Source organism: Lonchura striata, chromosome 26 (genome assembly GCF_050655825.1).
Source record: "Lonchura striata isolate lonStrDom1 chromosome 26, ASM5065582v1, whole genome shotgun sequence".
Classification (NCBI taxonomy): domain Eukaryota; kingdom Metazoa; phylum Chordata; class Aves; order Passeriformes; family Estrildidae; genus Lonchura; species Lonchura striata.
In genome coordinates, this window is record NC_140728.1 from 2,186,295 (window position 1) to 2,206,239 (window position 19,945).

At 41.4% G+C, this 19,945-nt stretch overlaps 2 protein-coding genes across 4 annotated transcripts in view; one reads left to right on the forward strand and one right to left on the reverse strand.

Moving 5' to 3' along the window:
* Window positions 1–19,945, forward strand: part of SRPK1 (SRSF protein kinase 1) — a 23,199-nt gene continuing 3,254 nt past the window's right edge. The window contains exons 1-16 of one of the 3 annotated variants that reach the window (XM_085561114.1): window positions 1–36; window positions 122–182; window positions 3,991–5,372; window positions 8,853–8,971; window positions 9,853–9,961; window positions 10,354–10,441; window positions 10,602–10,689; window positions 12,088–12,194; window positions 12,847–13,012; window positions 14,005–14,030; window positions 14,520–14,736; window positions 14,999–15,427; window positions 16,883–16,983; window positions 17,895–18,002; window positions 19,286–19,355; window positions 19,808–19,900. In XM_085561114.1, the coding sequence (XP_085417240.1) occupies window positions 5,302–5,372; window positions 8,853–8,971; window positions 9,853–9,961; window positions 10,354–10,441; window positions 10,602–10,689; window positions 12,088–12,194; window positions 12,847–13,012; window positions 14,005–14,030; window positions 14,520–14,736; window positions 14,999–15,427; window positions 16,883–16,983; window positions 17,895–18,002; window positions 19,286–19,355; window positions 19,808–19,900 (1,792 nt within the window). In that variant the 5' untranslated portion in view covers window positions 1–36; window positions 122–182; window positions 3,991–5,301. The remainder of the gene's footprint in view (window positions 37–121; window positions 183–3,990; window positions 5,373–8,852; window positions 8,972–9,852; window positions 9,962–10,353; window positions 10,442–10,601; window positions 10,690–12,087; window positions 12,195–12,846; window positions 13,013–14,004; window positions 14,031–14,519; window positions 14,737–14,998; window positions 15,428–16,882; window positions 16,984–17,894; window positions 18,003–19,285; window positions 19,356–19,807; window positions 19,901–19,945) is intronic. The other 2 variants (XM_085561115.1, XM_021536013.3) reach the window with 2 other exon arrangements.
* LHFPL5 (LHFPL tetraspan subfamily member 5) overlaps window positions 2,880–19,945 on the reverse strand; it is a 25,825-nt gene continuing 8,759 nt past the window's right edge. Inside the window, exon 4 of the mRNA XM_085561118.1 lies at window positions 2,880–9,661. The gene's annotated coding sequence lies outside the window, so the exon portion shown is untranslated. The remainder of the gene's footprint in view (window positions 9,662–19,945) is intronic.

The following is a 19,945-nucleotide window of genomic DNA, read 5'->3' on the forward strand; positions in this document are numbered from 1 at the left end:
GGGGCCGCCGGGCGGTGGCGGCCATGGAGCGGAAAGGTGAGCGCGGCGCGGCCTCCGCCGGCCCGCGGGGCCCCCGCGGGGCCCGCCGCCCTTCACGCCTCTCTCTCCTTCTCTCCCTCAGTGCTGGCGCTGCAGGCCCGGAAGAAGCGGACCAAAGCCAAGAAGGACAAGGCCCAGAGGAAGTGAGTGCGGCCGCGGCTCCTTCGGGCGCTGTCTCCCGCCGCCTCTTTGTTCCCCGGGCCGCCCCCGCGGGGACGGCGCTGCCGGGCCCGGGGGCCGCTCGGGGCGGGGGAGCGCGGATCCCCGGCGCCGGGCCGGTTGCTGGCGGGTTGGGCGGGCACGGGGCGGCCGTTTCGCCGCCGGCTCCGGCCGCGGCTGCGCGGGCTGCGCGGGGAGCGGCAGGCTCTGCCTCCGCTGTCTCTCCCCGGAACCCGGCCCCGGGGTCGCGGTGGTGCTCAGGGACGCAGCTGCGGGTGCTGGTCTGCCCTTGGCTCGGGCTGTGTCCTGGAGGGAGATGGCAGCGTCCCCTCTCTGCAGCCCCCGGGGCGCTTCAGCAGCTGCCGGCTTGAGGAACCAGCTTCTCTCCACTCCCTCCCCACTCTTGATTCTCTTTCCCCCTGAGATTTTTTTTTTTTTTTTCTTGCCGAAAGAATGCCGTGATGTGCTGTTTACTTCGTTCTCTAACTTTGATGCTCTCGTGTGGCTTCTGTCTTACCGCAGGAATGTCACGAGTCTTTATGTGTGGGGAACTTTTGGAGGCAAATGTAGAAATTAGAAGAACTCGAGTAAATACTAAACAATGGCTTTCAGCAGGCTGCACTAAGTGCTATGTTCAGTGCTGCTCATGGATTCCTTTCTACAGAAAGGTGATGTCAGTCCTAGAGCTGGTTCTGTATACTCCATAAAATGCTGCTTATTTCTGTAAAATCTCCCGTGACTCAGGATGTTTCTTTCTTGAAGGTGCCTAGGACCAAAGATAGTAAGGCTAAGGCTTTGGGAGTGGGAGTTGGAGGGTTTTTTCTTTAGGCCTAGAGTAATGCTTTCTCAGCCACTTCCTCAGACACATCACAGGGATTTAAAATATTTTTTTCTTGTTGCCTTCAGCCAAGAGTCAGTGGTTTTGAGATGGGGCTTTTGAAGAGTGAGGAGCCTTAACCAAAGTGTTTGGGAGACGTGCATTATGGCTCCATCCTTTTCCATATGAGTCCCTGGTATACCTTGAAGGTAGCATTAGGACAATTTGTGAACTGCTCTCCTCCTTCTCTAATTTCTGTATGAATAATCCATTGTCTAATTCTATACATGTTATTTTTTTTTTCTTTCTCTAGCTGCAGACCAGCAATACTGATTCTGCCAACAGAGTCCACAGTGCAGCTGGGAAGGCTAATATCTGTGTAGATTCTGAGGTTGCTGAATGATAAATGTTAGGGTTTTTTTATAAGTCTTTTTTAACCACATATTCAGGACAGGTTGAATGCACTGCCAGTTAGCTCTTGATTTTGCTACTAACCTTGATTTGAGTGCAGAGTAATGTTATTTCTCAAATGCTGTGTTTATATTCTTACACTTTATGCTTCAACTCTTTTCCCTGGTACCATAAATTTATTAGATTGTATCTCAGAAATGAAAGAAACTTGCATGTGCTTTATGCTGTGTAATTAAATGAACTCAGTGTCAGTCTCTAAGTTTAGGTACAGTTCCACAACATTTATTCTATTTAAATAAAAAGCTGCTCTAGTTAAATCTTCTAAAATAGGCTTAACTGGGTTGTTTCATGACTTTTCATAAAATCTATACTTGAAACCACATGCAATGTGCTTTTAATATCTGATGTTCCATGATAGTTTAGATCAAACATGCAATTTTTTTCTGTAATACATTTTTTCTTTACATTTGCAGTAGAAAGCATGAAACAATGAATTTAAAAAGTAGAGTTTAGTGTTCTGAATTATTATATAAAAGTGCAGAGAATGTTCTGAAGGAAGTAAAAACAATTCAAAATATCTTTCATTTTAAAAATGAGCTACAGCTGCTTTTAAACCTAATATCATTAAAAACATAAAAACAAATAACAAAAAACCCCCAAACATTTGGAAAGGTTAAAAGAAATTGGAAAATTACTTATTTTTTCATCATCCAGTAGTTAATATTGCTGTTTGCTTGGTTTAGACGAGACTAGTCTAAACTGATGATTTACAGAAACACCTTGTAAATAATAATTATGATTCCGTGTCTAAGCTTTTTTAATAGGAAATGAATATATGTTTTTGAAATGAATATATATTTTTATAGGAACGTCAACACGTTCTTATTTTTCTGCCAAATCAGGATGATCCTATTTATTTCACTCCTTCCTGTCTTAAAAGTTTCATTTTATATCAATGAAGTAGAGCGTGCATTTCTCCTAACACTCTCCTGTAGAAAGAGAGCAGGCAGAGGTTCTTGGAATTCTGAAGGTGAGATATCTGTAATTTCCATTGCCCTTGTAATTTTTTTCATTCAAATACAGAAGTGATTATCAAACCATGACAGGACACAACTGAAATTTACTGGTTTCCATAGAAATCCCTTGGTTTGTGATAGCTGGACTATCAGCCAGTTCTACAAACAGCTTGTTAAGTGCTTGTGTGGGGGAGTGGGGATGGGAAGAAAGAAACTTGATTGCCTGTTATTTGTGTTTTAATACCTTTCTTATATGAAAGCCAGTACTTATCTTCAAACTGAGCTCCCACAGATCTGCTAATCAAAAGTGTGTCTTGGTGCCTCTGAGTAGTTGTATTTAAAAACTAAATGTTTGATCATCTCCAGTCTTCTAAATTCTTGGCAGTGGTGTTCCTGTAGCTCTGGGATGAGTGCTCTATAGCAGCAACTATTGTGGATTTGCCTTACTGGCAGAAAACACCAGTTTTTTATTCACAAAAATAGGAATGCAACAGTGAGCGAGTTGCAATAATCACAAAATAACATGGATTGTACACTCATAAGTCCCCCACCATTCTCCCCAAAATAGTTGGGATTGCTTGAGCAGAAAGGCTTGCTGCATACGAGCAGGAAAACACTTGGATCATTTCAGACCTGGATTCATGCTGGAAGTTGTGTGTACTCGGTTACCATATTCATTGAGCATGAGGTTTGCCAGCAGATCTTCGTGTGAGCACTCATTCTCACTAGATGTGCCTTAACTTGAAATTACAGACACACCAAGAAATAGTAATGAGATGCAACCTGCAAGCGTTCTTCCTTAAAGAGACATTGTCCCCATGCACAGATGTGGAAATGGGAGAGGGATTTTAAATCCTGGCTTTTCACCGTGCCGTATGGAGCTTCTTCTCAAATGAAAACACAGAATCCTTAAGTGAGATCCTGCTGTATTGGGTGTGCAGCCCGGCAAATCATTGGCTGGGTGGTTAAGGTGGAAAGAAGAGTCGTGGAGTGTTTGCAGTGCCTTTATCTGGTGCCTGCTGGGAGCAGATAAAGCTCCAGTGGGAGCTGGGTTCGTCATCCCTCCTGCGTTCACTGAACTGCGTTTGGCTTGGGGGCGTTTCGTGTGTGTAATTTGAGCGCACTAATAGAGGTGACACTGCTTATAAAGACTGGGTTGGAGGCTACTTAAAATTAGGAAAGCAGTTCCCTTCAATTTCCTGCACTTGGGTGTCATTTTTGCAAATTCAAGGGAGTGGCAGACACGGGAATAAGGAGAGTATATTTTTTTGTTAGTATGTATTTAAGGATGATGGGTGTGACAAAAGTGATTTGCTTTAAATGTAACTTGCCTTCCTTGCTTGAGGGTGGAAGGAGTCTGTATCTATTCAAGGCAAATAGTTAGGTAGCATGGACAGTATTTCTGCTGTTTTAGGGACAAGGAAGAATCTTTTCTGTCCATAACAAAATTTTGAAGTCACTCTTAATGCTCTTGAATAGGAAAACCAAACATCTCCTTTCAAGGTTTTTTTTTTGTTTTTGTTTTTTTTTTTTTTTTTTTAATGTAAGTTATTGGAGCAAAGAAGACATTCAGAGGTTGATGGTGAAGTTGAATGTGGAGACTTGGCTGTGTGTCTGGTAATTTATAGAGGGTACCCTTCCTTCTCTGCAAACCTGTAAGAACTCACATTGTGTGGCTGAGATTTCTTAATCAATTTTTGCCTTGGATGTGGACCAGATAAGTGATTCCACTGAAAACTGGCAAGAGAATTCCACAGTGTTTTTCCAAATTGCTTTAACACCTTCTGGAAGGAGCAAGTGAGTGACTCAAATCTTAGCTCCTGCAAATAACTTCACCATCCCTGCTGTGCATTGCAGGGGTTGGGTGGTATCTTCAGTGAACATGGAGCAAAATCTTGTCTACAGTGGAAAATTTTGAATGTTTTTAGTTCCTTTTCTAATATGAAGAGGTTTGGTAATGCTAAACTATTAAAAGCATATTCAGACTTCTGTGAGCTTTTAAGGTGAAAATATTTTAGACATAGAACTGGATGAAGACAGTTCTTTAAACCTCCTGCTTGCAGGGGCAGCATCAGTGTGTTTTTCACTAATAAAGTGCTCCCTAGGAGAGAAATCTCTAAATTGTTACTTGCTATGTCACATTGTTGGTGACTTGTTTCCCCTGTCACTTACATAAACCAGCAGGATAAACAGGCACAGGAAATGACTGGGAATTGTACATTGTTGGAAGATGATGTTAAGTACCCGCTGCTGTGAAAAATACTCAGTCCAGCCTTTTAAAGAAGATTTGACTCCTTCTGCTTGTTTTGTCATTTTAAACATAAAGGATAAGTTTTTCTTGTAACTCTGGAAGGGGAGGTGCAGAATTACATCAGAAAATTTATTTTTCCTTTGAATGCTCTTTCCCTGCTGAGTTATTGTGCTGGAATTCCTCTATCAAAAGGCTTGCTCTGTCGACAATTACCATGATCCTTGTCTTCATCCCAGCTTTGAATCCACTGGGCTATTGAATAGGCAAATAAAACCGGCTGGTTGAGGAAGATGAAACGAAGTATCTGCCTGAATTTCTAATTTCATTAGAGGGAAGAAGAGACACGTAGACATCAAGAGGAGGGGATGAATCTTTATGATCACCCCCCTGACATGACTGAATTTGCAGGAAGATCAGCTGAGAGCGAGCCCCAGCCTTGCTGCACGGCCCTTCACCTGCAATGCAGTGCTGGGCAGCTGCAGCTGGGTGCTGGAGGCAAATCCCTCCTGCTTCACTCGCAAAAGCTGTGCTGCATTTGAGGAGAGCCAGCCCCTCTGCCTGCTGCTGATGTCCCCCTCCTTCCCCAGCACTGTGGTGTCTGACTTTTGATGGCTTTTTCGAAAACTGTTGGGCTGTCTTCAGGAGTATCTTTATCCATGGGAGGCCGTGCTTCTTGCAGGTAGGTTCCCCTCTCTAATTTTGTCTCGAGAATCTGCAGCTCTTCAGAGAATAAGGACTTTTGGGAGGGTCTCTCTCGATGTGGATTCACACAAATTCCATAGAAGATTTAGTGTTTTGCCTTAGCTGTTCTGTTCCACATTGTTTTTCTTAAGTAAAATATTGCTATGTAGTTGTAGAGAGACCCTGCAGATCCAGTTCATTCTGATGATTAATTAGCACAATGAGAGAGCAAAAGGAAAAGGTGATCACAGTGTTCTTCTGTAGATCAGAGGTGGCTATAAAAGAAAAAAGAACCCTAGAACACTTGGGTTTTAATGTGTAAACAATCATTTAGTATGGGATTTTTATATACTTTATCTGCATTTTGAAATTTTGACAACAGCTGTTTCAGCTACCATCTAAACACTGGGCATGGATTTTTCTGCTGTCTTTAACAGCCTTTTGTGCCTTTTAGAGTACTGTCTTGGTGAGCAAAGCAGACAGATGAGGCTAGTGCTTTTGTATATAATTTTTTCTTAGATATTAATACATGTTGTGCACTGATTAATTCTCTCTTAATCTCTGTCTTTGGCTGACACGGTCATTTTGGGGGAAGAACAGGGTGGTGTGCAATAACATCAAACAAATTTTCACAGGAAGGCAAAAGAATGAGGTGTATTTTGGAGGTGATTTCATAAGGGAAATAGCACTGTAGAGATGTGTGTGACCTGAATTCGGCTTTCTTACATTAGTTGGTATCATAGACTCTAATGTGGAAGTGAAATGCTTTTGGATCCCCATGAAAGACTCAGCTGCAGACTCCAGGGCGTGTCGTGTGTGAGACTGCCAGCAGCAGGATTACTCAGCCCCTTAGGAGGGGCACAGAAAGCTTCCAGGAGAATGGGCTTTAGTGCTTCCAGTAACTTCTTCCTCCATGCATGGAATTGCTATTATTGAGAAGCACTGGGACTGCAGAATGGCGTGATGTGTTTGTCTGCATCACTGCCACTTCAGGGCAATTCTCTTTAGAGTCCTTTTTAATCCCTTTCATCCTGTGCAGTTAAAAATGTGAAAATCCCAAAACAGCACTGGGGAGAATTACTCTTTGCTACTCACGCTATGTGTGACGTTCCTGGCTTAAAAATCTTTTTGTCCACCTCCTGTTCTCTTTACCCTGTCTATAGGATTTGTTGTCTGTAAGCATCTAATCTCCCCTTCCACCATTCTGTCTGTGGCTGCTTCTTGTCTTTGCTGCCCGCTCTTAATTTGGGGATAACGTGTGACTTTATTTGTATCTCAATTGTCCCCAACGGAATGCAGCAATTTTCAAGAAGCTCTAAGACTTTCTGCACCCCCTACTGCAGATTTCTTTCTTCCTATCTCTGACTTATAATTCAGCGACTAAAAAGTCTAAATACTAAACATCTCTACAGATTTCTTTCTTCCTATCCCTGACTTATAATTCAGTGACTAAAAGGTCTATATACTAAACATCCCAGGGCTGGATCAAGCTGCAAGGTTCTTAATAGAATTCTCATTAGCTTGGTTTATGGTTTGAGACCACTATGCTATTCCTGAATTAAAAAAATATCAGCAGGACTTACTGAAAACAGACTGAAAGTAAATGGTGGTGGGGCTTTGCCTGGAATGATCTTTGTAGCTTTTCCTTGTTTAAATGAACTTGAATTGTGGATTTTAAGTGAAATTTAGTCATCATCAGATTGGAGCGCAAGATTTTTTTCCCTTTTTATGACGTTGAACATGGCTGTAGTTCAAACGTGTTAGCGATGTGTTTAATGTGTGAAGTCTCAGCAGTAGGTCAGTGCTGAACTTTCATTCTACTGTATAACTATTCCAAAGTAAAATATTACATTTTTTCCATGGATTAAGATGAGTTAGTACGGCCCTGATATGATTTTCAAGAGTCCAGCTCAGGACTAAGTTGTCAAAACTGCATCTGAGGGCCTGCCTGTGTTGCTGGCATGGCCACTGGGTGGGCAGTTCTTCCTTCTTGCAGCAAAATGAGCTGAATTTTAAAGAGGGCCTCAGTGTTATCTGCTGCTTCCCTGCAACAATAGTTTCAATGGAATAAACTTCCTGTAATTCACTGTGGAACGCTCTGTAAAGAATGTTATCTTGTGCTTGTGTGTCACTGCTGGGATGAAGTTTGCTGCCCACTTCTTTGGACAACTCCAACTTTTTTTACTATCTCGTGCTTCTGAGGAGAGGAAACTCAATGTTGATATTCTTGCATTCTTTGCCCTTAAATCCTGCCGAAGCAAGTGGTCTGTAGGCATTGTTTTCATTGTAAATGTTTGCTTTGTACAGAGGTATCTTGAATCTTTGTAGGTATTTAATCGTTCCCTGAAATGCTTTGTAAAGTAAATCAATTACCTGATTTTGGTATTAGCCTTTCATGAGCTGTTTGGCTGTGATCAGTGTGATGCCATGGAGGAGCTGAGATACAGGAGATGTTTTATTTGGGGAGCACAGCCTGAGTGTCTGAGAGCATGGAGGTGGCCTTTGCTGACACGGGCTTCACAAGCAAGAGCTCAGAGTAGCACATCTGATGGAAAGTTAAACACATAAAATGAACGCTTTTATTTATGAATGTGGGAGTGAAAAACCTCCACCACCTTAGTGCCTGATTCCAATCCCTCTGCAATCACAAGCTCTCGGGAGGGTTTACTGAACATCTGCTCTGTGTCCTCCCACTCTCCATAGTTCAGACAACTGTAATAAACTTTGGATCTTGAGTCAAGAGATGAACTAAAAATGCAGCTTGCCCCTTGAGAATGGGAGAAATAAATGTTGAGATTAGGGGCTCTAGTGTTCTAAAGTGTTAGAAGCAGAAGGATTGTTAAATATTCGTTTGACCTTGAATGTGAAAGGAACAAAGGGACACAAGTTCTAAAATACTGGTTAACCTTTTTTTTTTTTCCCCCGAAAAAGAATAAAAAACTAATTGATGTTAGTCTTTAAAATAAAATTAATCAATATTTAAATTCTCAAGTTTTACCTAGGATAACAAATAAAATACAAATCTGTTTTAGAGAATGGCAGAGAAGGGGTTGAGAGGCTAATATTTTGGTGGGATCACTAAGCTTTTAAAACTTATCTTGTGTGGACTTTGCTTGGTTCCACTATGAAAGTGGATCTAGGGCATTAAGGTGCATCTCTCACTAGTAGGTGAAAATTATTTCTGTCTACTTTTAGCTTAGGGATAAAAGCACTGCTGTGTGTTCTCTGTGAGATGTGCAGTGTGATCCCTGTGTGTGTGTGACATGCAGTGTGATGTCTGTGTGTGTGTGTGACATGCAGTGTGATATCTGTGTGTGTGTGTGACATGCAGTGTGATATCTCTGTGTGTGTGTGACATGCAGTGTGATCTTTGTGTGTGACATGCAGCGTGATCTATGTGTGTGATCTTTGTGTGTGACATGAAGCGTGATGTATGTGTGTGATCTCTGTGTGTGACATTCTGTGTGATCTCTTTCAGACCTGACACCCAGCACCGGGGCCTTGCTGCTAATTCCGAGAATGAACTTCCAGAGCCAGAGGAGGAAATCCTGGGATCAGATGATGATGAGCAAGAGGATCCAAATGATTACTGTAAAGGTGAGCACTTGCCTGTTTAAGATGCATTATTTTAAATGCAGTCAAGGAATCCCCTCCATTTCCCATTTGATGTAGAGAATGAAAATAGACTTTCTCTTACATTAAGAGTACTTTGCATGACGATAATAACATTTTTCAAGCCAACGTGAAATGGAGAAGGTGGTCTCCAAGTTTCCATCTCTTATCAGTCAAGACTTGAGTTGCAGAACTGTTTCTAATGCATAAGTTTAAAGCTGTTAACTTTTCTTCTGTGCCAGAGGACTTTCAGTATTGATAAAAGCAAGTAGGCATTTACTTTTATTTCATTGTAAAAGGGACACTTTCAAAACCTTTTAATATTCTTCAGTTTTCTTTTGAAGATCAGATCATTATCTTGATATCCATTCTTCAGAAAAATTTGTTTCTGCAAATAGCCTTCCCCTGTTTCTCTGAGCAGAAATGAAATATAGAGCAAATAAAAACACCAAATCACATTTTCTTCTCTTTGTTCTGTTTCCTGCCAGTTCCATCTTTGGCTTTTCATATTTTTGCTTCTGTGATGGAATCCCCCTGTATCATCAGTAGCTTCAGAGATATGAAGGGTGCAGAGGAGACTTGCCTGTTTTCAGTGGAAACTTTCAGAGTGCCTTCCAGTCAGGAGAATTGCAAGGAGAGCTGTTGGGATCTTGGTTGCAGTACCTCTTTCACGTTCTAGGGTCAGAGCATACAAAAGCAGTGCTGAGATTTAGCTGGAAGATTCTGTTACCATCACAACCTGTGTTTTCTAAAGATAATCAGCCTAGGAGATTTCAGGTGTTTTCACTAGGGAAGTATTTTGTGGTGCTGCAGTGATTGTGGTGCCTGTTCCCCACACCTGTTCTCTGGTTCTTGTGTTTTTCCAGGGGGTTACCACCTTGTGAAAATAGGAGATCTCTTCAATGGACGTTACCACGTGATTCGGAAGCTTGGATGGGGTCATTTCTCCACCGTGTGGCTGGCTTGGGACATTCAGTAAGTGCTCCTGTTCCAGCTGGTGCTCCTGCCAGGCATGCACAAACCTGAGCAGAAAATATCCTTTTACTTGTAGATAAAAACACAAAGCATTAGCTGTCTACATCCTAGAACAGGAGTCCTTTCTGCTATTGTGTGGGAGGTACTCAACAGGACAAATGGTATCTGTGGGAAGAGTTGTTGTGTCTCTGACCTATTATTCCATATTTTGAGAAATTACTAACGTGAATCTTTTGTTAAAAAGACTCCTGGGCAGTCTCTTGAGTGTTTAAATCTTATTTTTCTGTGATGTGTGAAATAAACTCTCTTGCATGCAAAAGATTTGGGATAATCCTGGAGAATAAGTTCTTTGAACATTAACAGTTCCCAATTTACTTTCCATGTGTGCACAGAGGGAGGAGATTTGTGGCAATGAAGGTGGTGAAGAGTGCAGAGCACTACACAGAAACAGCATTGGATGAAATCAAATTGCTGAAATCGGTGAGTGCCTGAGTTGGGCTCAATTTTATTTTACTCTTTTTTTTTCCATTTTGTTGAGTTTGCATCTGTCAGGTGCTTGATATTTCCAGATCATCAAGAATTTGTGCAGGAACCAAACAGTGCAGTGGATCAGATATCAAAATAACCTCTTTCTCTGCAGGTCCGCAACAGTGATCCAGATGATCCAAGCAAAGAGAGAGTTGTTCAGTTATTAGATGACTTCAAGATTTCAGGAGTGAATGGATCCCGTATCCTTTTGTGGAATAAAAGCCAAGAATTGAAAAGATGGGAGTTTCTTGGGCAGCTGCCCTGCTTTGGCAAGCAGTGCCCAGGCATCCTTTTCCCTGCCCAAGGAAACCTGGTGTAGGAGGCTCTGCCTCCAAACTGCCTGCTGAGCTCACATCCAGAGTGATGATTCAGGCTGGTGTCATTTGTGTCAGCACTGCTTGCTTGTGCTTTTCATCTTCTGCCACCAATTTGTGAATCAGGACCCAGTGGCTGTGTCAGAGGTACCTTGGAGGTAGGAGAGCCCATCTACCTCAACCTCTCAATTTTGCAAGCAGGCTGTTAAGAACCTGTTATTTCAGTAAAGCAGTACAGCATGTTAAAACCAGGAGCTGAAAATAGTGAATGAGCCATCTATAACTTGAAAATAAGCTTGGTTATCTAGTTATGGAAACATCTTACTTTGTAATTTATCAGCATTGTTAGGATATTTGCAGTGCATTGCCTTGACAGTGGCCTGTAATTGTGGGAACAGCCTTCTTATAGGCAGTGATTTATAGCAAGTGGTAATAATGGATCCTCACAATTTCAAAGTTGGGCGTTCATGTATTGTTTTCACTTCAAGATAAGTTAAATTTTATTTCAGAGAGAATTGCTGGGCTGCTTGAGAGAATTGAGCTGTAGATTATAAAAAGTAGACCTATAATGCATTTTCTCTTTTCTCTAACTTTTTTTTTCTGAGTAAATGTTGATTTGAGCTTAGAAATATTTCTTCCATTCTTGTGAAATGTGTACTTTCAGTGTAGATGAAAAGAAGCCTAATAAACTCATAGAAGTTTGGCTTCTAAAACAGGGGCACTGTACTGAATATGTCACTGGAATTACTGTAGCTGTTGACATCTTAGAGCTAAAAAGCAGATCATATAAATATAGCTGAAATCCAGGCTTGTCAAAAGTTTATTTTGCTGGTAAAGAGGCAAAGGAGGGCAAAGAAAGTGGCTATGGGTCTGAAGATTACTTATGAAATTGAAATTTTATTATCTTTACAGGTAATGCTGGGACAGAGAGATCTGGCATCAAGTTTTGCCTGGGGCAGAAGTGTAGGCTGTTCCAAAACATACAGTGAATACTGATGTACATTTGTGCAACTGGCTCCCACTGAAAGCAGGAGGTTGCTCCTGCTGCAGTGGGACCTTTGTGCAGCTCCATCCCTCTGGATTTGATTTTATTTTCGGTAATGGCACTGTTGTGTAGGATAAAATGATGCTGTTGAGGAAGGCAGCTTTTCCAAGCTGTGTCAGAAGGATAAGGGTTCTTTATATGAAGTGCTTAACTGGTTTGGATTTCTTTTGATCCTCAGTCCTGGGAATTTGGGGCTCCTTGGCTCTGGATGTCCAGGTTTTTCCTTGATTCAGTTCCAGATATCTGTATGGTGTTTGAAGTTCTAGGGCATCATCTCTTGAAGTGGATCATCAAGTCAAATTATCAGGGTCTTCCGCTCCCTTGTGTCAAAAAAATCATCCAGCAGGTAACTTCCAGTTCTGACTGCACTCTTCCTCTTGACCCAGTTAAAAATCTTTCACTGATCTTTCTCAGAAATCAAACAAAAGTTAAAAACCCATGGTATCTCCATGCAACAAAATATTCTTGGGTTAGTACTTCTTTTCTCTACTGCAAGCCCCTTCTGCTGCAGATACTATTTTCTGACACTTAAACAGTGATGATTTTTGCTTTTAACCTCTTCTTACCTCAGTCATTCCTCTTAAGTGAAGTTTTTTTTTAAAGCTGTCACAGTAAGCACAGTGCTTAATGATGGGAAGAGCAGGAGAAACTGGTTCTCCTTACTGGGTGGTAGCCTAAGAAGAAACACCTTTCTACATGGGAGGTGCAGAGGAGGAGAAAAGTGTGATTTTATTGTAGAGTATTAAAATTGGATTTTCACCTGTGGTTAGTTAAGCTATGAGGGTAAATAGGGTATTTTTAAATGGTAGCTGGAATCTGTATGCAAATCTGTTATTGTGGAACTGGGTCATAAGCAGTGATCACACCAGCTCTGACCTGGAGTATTCTCAAACACACAAACCCTTTCAGTCTCATTTGCCATCCTAGGCACTTTTGCATTTCCACTTTGCTCTCAATTCTTTTGTCTAATGGTTGACTTCCTTCTCCCTTGCCTGCAGGTTCTTCAGGGTCTGGATTACTTGCATACGAAATGTAGAATCATCCACACAGATATAAAGCCTGAGAACATCCTGCTGTGTGTGAATGACCAGTACATTCGCAGGCTGGCTGCAGAGGCAACAGAGTGGCAGAGGTCTGGGGCTCCCCCACCATCTGGCTCTGCAGGTGATTATTTTTTTCTTTTTTTTTTTTTTTCCTGAAAATTGATGCTGTTTCTGCCACATACCCCCAAATCATCACTAAGGAGAACTTCCTGAGTATGGTGAAACAATAATGCAAGTAACCTTTGAAAACCTGAGTGTAAATTGGGAAATAAGTCATGATTTGTAACTCAGATGATGGGGAAGGCAGTCTGTGTCAGAAAACAAGAGGGAGGATAAATGCACACTGGAGCCTACTTTTAACAACAGCTAATCTGGCACTGGTAAAGTCAAAGTCAGTCTTCTATAACACAATGTTGATGCACTCAATATGGAACTGGTGTAAAAATGTGGCAGAATCCTCATTTCCTTCAAAAGTTTATTACCTTTCATTGCATGATGCTGGAAATGTATTTGATGAGAGTCTCAATAAGATGAGCTGCCTGTTGTCAGTTTGCACACGTCTGGAAAACTTAACAAAACCAGTTTCCTTGACATGCAAACATCCTTAAAAATCTGAGGGCAAATTCTCTTGTGTTCCTCCTCAGAACATCCATCTGTAGATGTGTGCACTTTTCAAAAATCACTGCAGTGTGTATTGGAAGGCTCTGTCAGTCATAATCTTACAACACCAACATTGAGCTGAACTGATCACAGCAGATTTTAGCTTAAGGAAGCTCCCTGAAGTTTGGTATTTTAATGCTTTGATTTGCATTTTCATTTGGGTAGGATGCATAATACATGCAGTAAATGAAGCTACGTGGCAGGAAGTCTTTGATATCAGTCAAGCAAGTCTCCTGTCTGAAACTTGAATTATGCATTTGCTCATTTGATGTTTTTATCTTTTTTTTTTATTGTTGTGTTTTTGTAGATAAATGAGCCTTCAAAATCACATTTGCTGATATCATTAAAATGCTGTTATCATGCCACATAGGAAAAATGTACCTTAAATTCAGAATGCAGTTGCAGTTGTTGAGTATAGCCATACTGATTTACTGATTTTCCTTTCCCTTTCAGTGAGCACTGCACCACAGCCAAAACCAGTAAGTGTAGTAGCTTTCACCTGTAAGTATGCATGATAGTATCTCCTGCATTGTTTCATGATCCAGTCAGCATTAAGAGAGAGCAGTCTCATGTAAGAAGGAAGAAGTGGGATTTGTGTTTGGTGTGGGCATCAGGTTCAATGCTGTCTTGGACTTGTAAATGGTATTAGCTCATTTATCACCAGAACAAGGAGTTCTTGTGGTGATCTCAAGGTCTCTTGGGAAAGTGACTGTTCTGTGGAGTCTGAGATCTTCTTCACTTGGAGAATAATGTAGGTTTTTCAGGTCAGGGCAAAAATGTACTCATTAGAGCCAGAGACAAGTGGTTCAAAACCTAGAATAGCTGCTTTTTATCTGGGAGAGGAGCTGTCTCCGTCATTTTCATCACAGACTGTTTCCTTAGCTCTAAGATAAATTAAACCTTGGTGCATTTTAAATTTATTGAAGTATAAAATGTTAAGTCAAATTTCTCTGCTTGCTACTGCGTAGGCTGACAAAATGTCAAAGAATAAGAAAAAGAAGTTGAAAAAGAAGCAGAAAAGACAGGCTGAGTTGTTGGAGAAACGAATGCAAGAGATAGAGGAAATGGAGAAGGAAGCAAACCCTGAGCAGACACAGCCTGAGGAGGAGGAGGAAGAAGCTCAGACCCCTCTGGAAATGCTCATAAAAGTCAGTCCATCAGAGGAAAGTATCAGCAAAAAGCCAGGTATGGAGCTAAAGCATTGCCAACATGGCATGGACAGCGTTGTTGGGGTATGAGGAGGGTGTATACCTTTAGCAGAGGTGGCCGTTGTCATTTCACCTGTTCTGTCCTTGTGATGGGACTGGGAAATCTCCTGTTACAATCTGAGTGAATGGCTGTGTTCAGTTACACTTACAGTACTCCCTACCCCTCAGGGTGCCCTTGAACATCTTCCAGCTATTTATTAAGACATAATCTGCTACATCCTCATTTTCCCCTCTTGCAGCACAAGCCCTTGGACAGGAGGGATCCAATCTCATGGAAAGCAGTGTGGGAAAACATGCAAGAGAAATCAACTGCAACGGAGTGATCCCGATAACAGACTTGACAGACTCTGGGAACGAGGGGTCTGTGCAGCTCGAGGACGACCTCCACAATGCCAATGACTGTGAAAACCACCCTCACACACAGAAGACTGAGAACTTGCACAGCTGTAATTACAGTCAGCACAACAGTGACTCAGAGATCAGCCCCCAAGAAGCAATGTTGGACTTGTTTGTGCCCTTGGTCCCAGAGGGTTCCATGGTGTGCCAGCCCATACCCAACCAAAAGCAGGCATTCAGCGAGCAGGAGATCAACAATTTCCAGGAAAGCATCAGGACAGAGATCCCTTCAGAGGATGAGAATGAGAATAACAGCCCGACAGACAACAAAGGTATAAGAGGAACCTTGTAAGAAAGGGCTCCTTGGTGGGGGAGATTTCTTTACAACACCTCATCATATGAATAGAGATGTGCATTTTGTAGGCTGAAATGATCAGAACCACCTGTTTGAGAGTTTTCCTGCCAGGAGTAATTAACCTGATTATCATACTCCAAGATGTTTGCTGTTTGTAGGTGTTGGTTGTAGTTGTGCCTCAGTTTTGACTTTTGATTGCATAAATATTCTTACTTTTTAAAAACACCCGTGCCTTTGGTTTTCAGTGGAGGAACATTTCCTCCTTTGAATCACATGCTGCTAATGTAATTTTCATTAAGTCTGCAGATTGTCACTTGCTGTTAAATTAAGGGATAGGTATGTTCAGTATGTTCTGACAGTTTGGTTTTTAATATGGAGCAAAGGTAACTTCTCTCTGTTGCTCAAGATGGGTGTTTTCCCAGAAAATGCAGCCTTGAAACAAAGCTTGTATAGTGTAGGGAAAGAAACCAAATTTATTTTAATGCTTTTATTTAAATATTATCTTCTTCAGAGTGGAAAAATTGTGTCTTGTAAGCTTAGGAGAAAATAAGGCATGAAATAGTGTACAGCAATTTAAACACATTCCAGGTGTGTATGTGATAAAAATATGAATTGGTAAAACTGTCCATTCTTGCATCTTTCTGTCCTTGCCATGTGATCTATATCTGCTTGGAGAAGGAGGGTAAAACTACCATTTGTACTTACTAAAAAAAAAAGTATTCCAGCATTTTCTTGCCCAGAGTACCACTAGGGGAGTTATATGGATGAAAAGTAACAGGAGAAATTTAGATTTTGAAACTTGAACTGCACTTTGCTGAATGTCTCTGCTAGATTACTGACATTTTTGCTTCTCACAGCCCTCTCCCAAATTTACAGCTTCAAACTCTCCCAAATTTTTGGTTCAGAGGTACAGCTGGATGTCATTTAGTGACTTAATACTTTTGCTCTCCATCGTGTCATTCCATTTTCCCAATACTTCCTTTAGCTCTTGTATTTGTGTTGCAGCAGTGAATGAGGGGTATGCCAGAAAGATGCTGTAACATGGGAACCTTCCTTCAAAGATTTAGGAAGGCTTAAAGGGGGTTGTGAGGTTTGTTTTGTTTCTGGTAATGCCTTTATTTCAACAGGGTTTGGGGTTTTTTTTTGTTTGTTTTTTTTTTTTTAAATATAGACAGGCTGTGCAAAAAATTCTGGGAAATAGTCACTGTTGCATATGCTCATTTATCCTTCTGCTTAATGACACCAGTTGGGTCTTAATTGATGTTGTTGATAGTGCAGAATGATGCTCATTTTTATACCCAAGCATCAGGGAGGGAACAGTTCTGATCCATCAGAAAAACTTCCTGGCTGGGGAGAGGTTGATAGGATTTGGGTGACAGATGGTGACACTGCCTATGTAGCTTTAATCAGCTGTTGTACACATTGCCTCTAGGAAAATCAGCTGCTGGGAATTTCCTTCTTAATCCTCTTGAGCCCAAGAATGCAGATAAGCTCAAAGTGAAGATAGCTGACCTAGGAAACGCCTGCTGGGTGGTAAGTTTGGTCTTTTCACATTGACTTTTTAAAGCTGCAGATTCAGCCAGTTTGCCAAGATGGAAAATAATCTGTAAAACCCATCCTTAGACCTGGCTGTGCAAGCAGTGACAATTTGAAACTATGACAGAGAAAAAAGAAGGGAAGCAGAGACACAAAGAAATGATCCTCTAAAAAGAAGATTTCAGTCCATGCTTTGGGTTTCTCACTGCCATTTCATTACTTCTTGTAGGGCTGTGAGCCACGTCACACACAGAGTGCAGAAATCTGCTGTGTGGAACTGCTGAAGGAGTTTCTCAGTCTCCAGGAGAGCCTACAACATTGCAAACAATTGCTCTGACATGCTGGTTCTGCAGCTTGTCAGACCATTGCAGTGCCTTCACAAGCACATGAAAGAAGACTCTCACCATAAAACTCCCAATTTTATTCTTTGATGGTTGTGCTGTGTTTCTTTCAAATGTTTGACATTTCAAATATAAAAAAATAGCTCTTTTTACTTGGATTCTAAAATGGCAAATCACTTCAAATCTGTTGGGAGAGATGAGTCTCAACTCAGAATTGCAGTCAGGCTTGCAGTGCCTGGCAAGGTGATTTCTCACAGTGGTGTTGCTTATCTGCTTTAAGGCAGCAGGACCATGGCCTGTCTGCCAGGACTGGGTAGGAGATGCTGCAGAGTCTTCATTTCTTCTGGTTTTGTGACTTGCTTTCCTCTGAATTGCTGGGCTGTTCCACTTGAGGAGGAATATCTCATTTACAGCACTTAGAGGAATATAAGGAAATAGTTAATGAGGATGTAAAATGGAGCTGAAATGTAATGGCAATGAGCTTTCATCCACTCTAGCCTTCCAGGTTGTTGATTCTCCTCTTCTAAGCAGTTTTGAGCTGTTGAGTAAAACATTTCTTCTCTTTAGCACAAGCATTTCACCGAGGACATCCAGACCAGGCAGTACCGCTCCCTGGAGGTGTTGATAGGCTCGGGGTACAACACCCCTGCAGACATCTGGAGCACAGCCTGCATGGTGAGTCCTGCCAGCTGGGGACATCCCTCCTCTGTGCCTGCCCTCTGAGCTGCTGAGGGACTGGCAAAAATCCCTTAGCAGTGTTCAGTCAACTTCCAGACTTGCTGAATCATAGGTTTCCACACCAGAGTTGTTTTGTAAATTTATCTATTTTTTCTCCACATGTGGCTTTCCTTTTGAAGGTTTTGTCGTCCAGCATCAGCAGATTTCAAGTGTGATTGTACTTTGCCATCATGCTTTCTGGAAAAAACAGGACAACCAGGCAATTCTGAACACATTGTCTTTTTATATTAAAAAAAAAAAAGCCTTTCTGCTTCACGTAGCACTGTTTCACAAGTATAATTTCTAATTTTAATCATCCTCTGCAGGTTTGGAATTGATCTTTCGTCTGAGTAATGCTGGGATGAGGCCAAAGCTGTTCCTTCAACAGCTGGCAAATGTAGAATATGACAATGAAAAAAATCAGTCAAGCCAGTTACTGCCTGTGCCTCTTCGGTGTCTCCACTCTGTGTCTTCAACAAATCAAAGCTTGGGTTTTATAATTTAAGCTTGGAAAAATAGTCATTTTTGCTGTCTTGGAAAACGAGCTGAGATTTTGATGAATGTGGCAAAAGAAAATGCAGAAGTTCATGTTTTCTCTGCAGAGCATGTGGCCTGAATTACACAGTGTGCCTGATTCCATTGTTTGGCACCAGCAGTTCTTAAAAAAATTGAGAATACGGAAGGTCAGGGGTAGTGTTCTGAGTACAAGTGAATGTGTTACAGAATTTAGGAGTGGTGAGTTGAAATGAGTGCAGATGTTTTTCTCATTTAAAATGTGTTTTTGACTCTACAGACAGATGTTCAGAGATTAACTGTTTGAAAAACATGGGAAAATTAGGGAGAGGGAATAATCCCCAAAAAACCCCAAGCAAAACAAAACAAACTAAAAATAACCAACCCCAGAAGCTATAGTTTGGACTTAGTGTTATTTTTGCAAAACTCTGAAGAGGAAGAGGAAAGGCCAAACATGTGAAATACCTGAACTTTGTGTTTAACTGGTGGCCCTGCACCCATAATTCATCCTAGGTGTGCCTATGATGCTTTTAATGCAGCTTTTAAAGCAAAGTCACTGCACATTTGAGGCTGTAATGGAGTATTTAGGATTACAGCTGTTTACTGTAGTTTTGCACTTTTTCTTTCCCACTGCTTTACTTCTGGCCCACAGAGATTTGCAGAGTCAACCTGCAGCACATCTTACAGTGTTTTGAAGTGATTTGATGTGCTCATTTCTGTTTGTTTAGGCCTTTGAGTTGGCAACAGGGGACTACCTGTTTGAGCCTCACTCTGGGGAAGACTACTCACGAGATGAAGGTTTGTTTGTCTCAGTTTTTCCTTTTTAAAATGGGACTTGAAATCCAATGGTTGCCTCTTCAAAATGAGCCACGTCTTAAAAATCAGCAATGCAAAAGCTCCTTGCAAAAAGATGATTTACCCAAATCAGCAGCCACTGTGCTCAAGCCTCTTCAGTCAAACACTGTGCAATGAAGTCCATGCTTTGTTCTGGTGATTTGCATTCCTCTTGCTGCTGGGTTCTGTACCTTGTGTTTCAAACTGATTGTGCCTCAGATTGCCCCTATTTGTTTTCCCCTTGCTCCTTGTCTTTGTTATTGCTTGGTGTGGCCTGGTTTCAGGTGGGTTTCCAAAGTAATTTTTAAGGGATTGTGTAGTTATCCTTATATTCCAGAGCATGAAACTAGCATAGAAAGGTTTTGTGTGAATGAATCTCATTGTCTTTTTGGTTTTTTTTGATTTTTCACATGCAGATCATATTGCATTGATCATAGAACTTCTGGGGAAAATACCTCGCAAGCTCATTTTGGCAGGAAAATATTCCAAGGAGTTTTTCACCAAAAAAGGTAAAAGGAAACAAAGCAAGTATCACTTTATCCCCTCATCCTTTG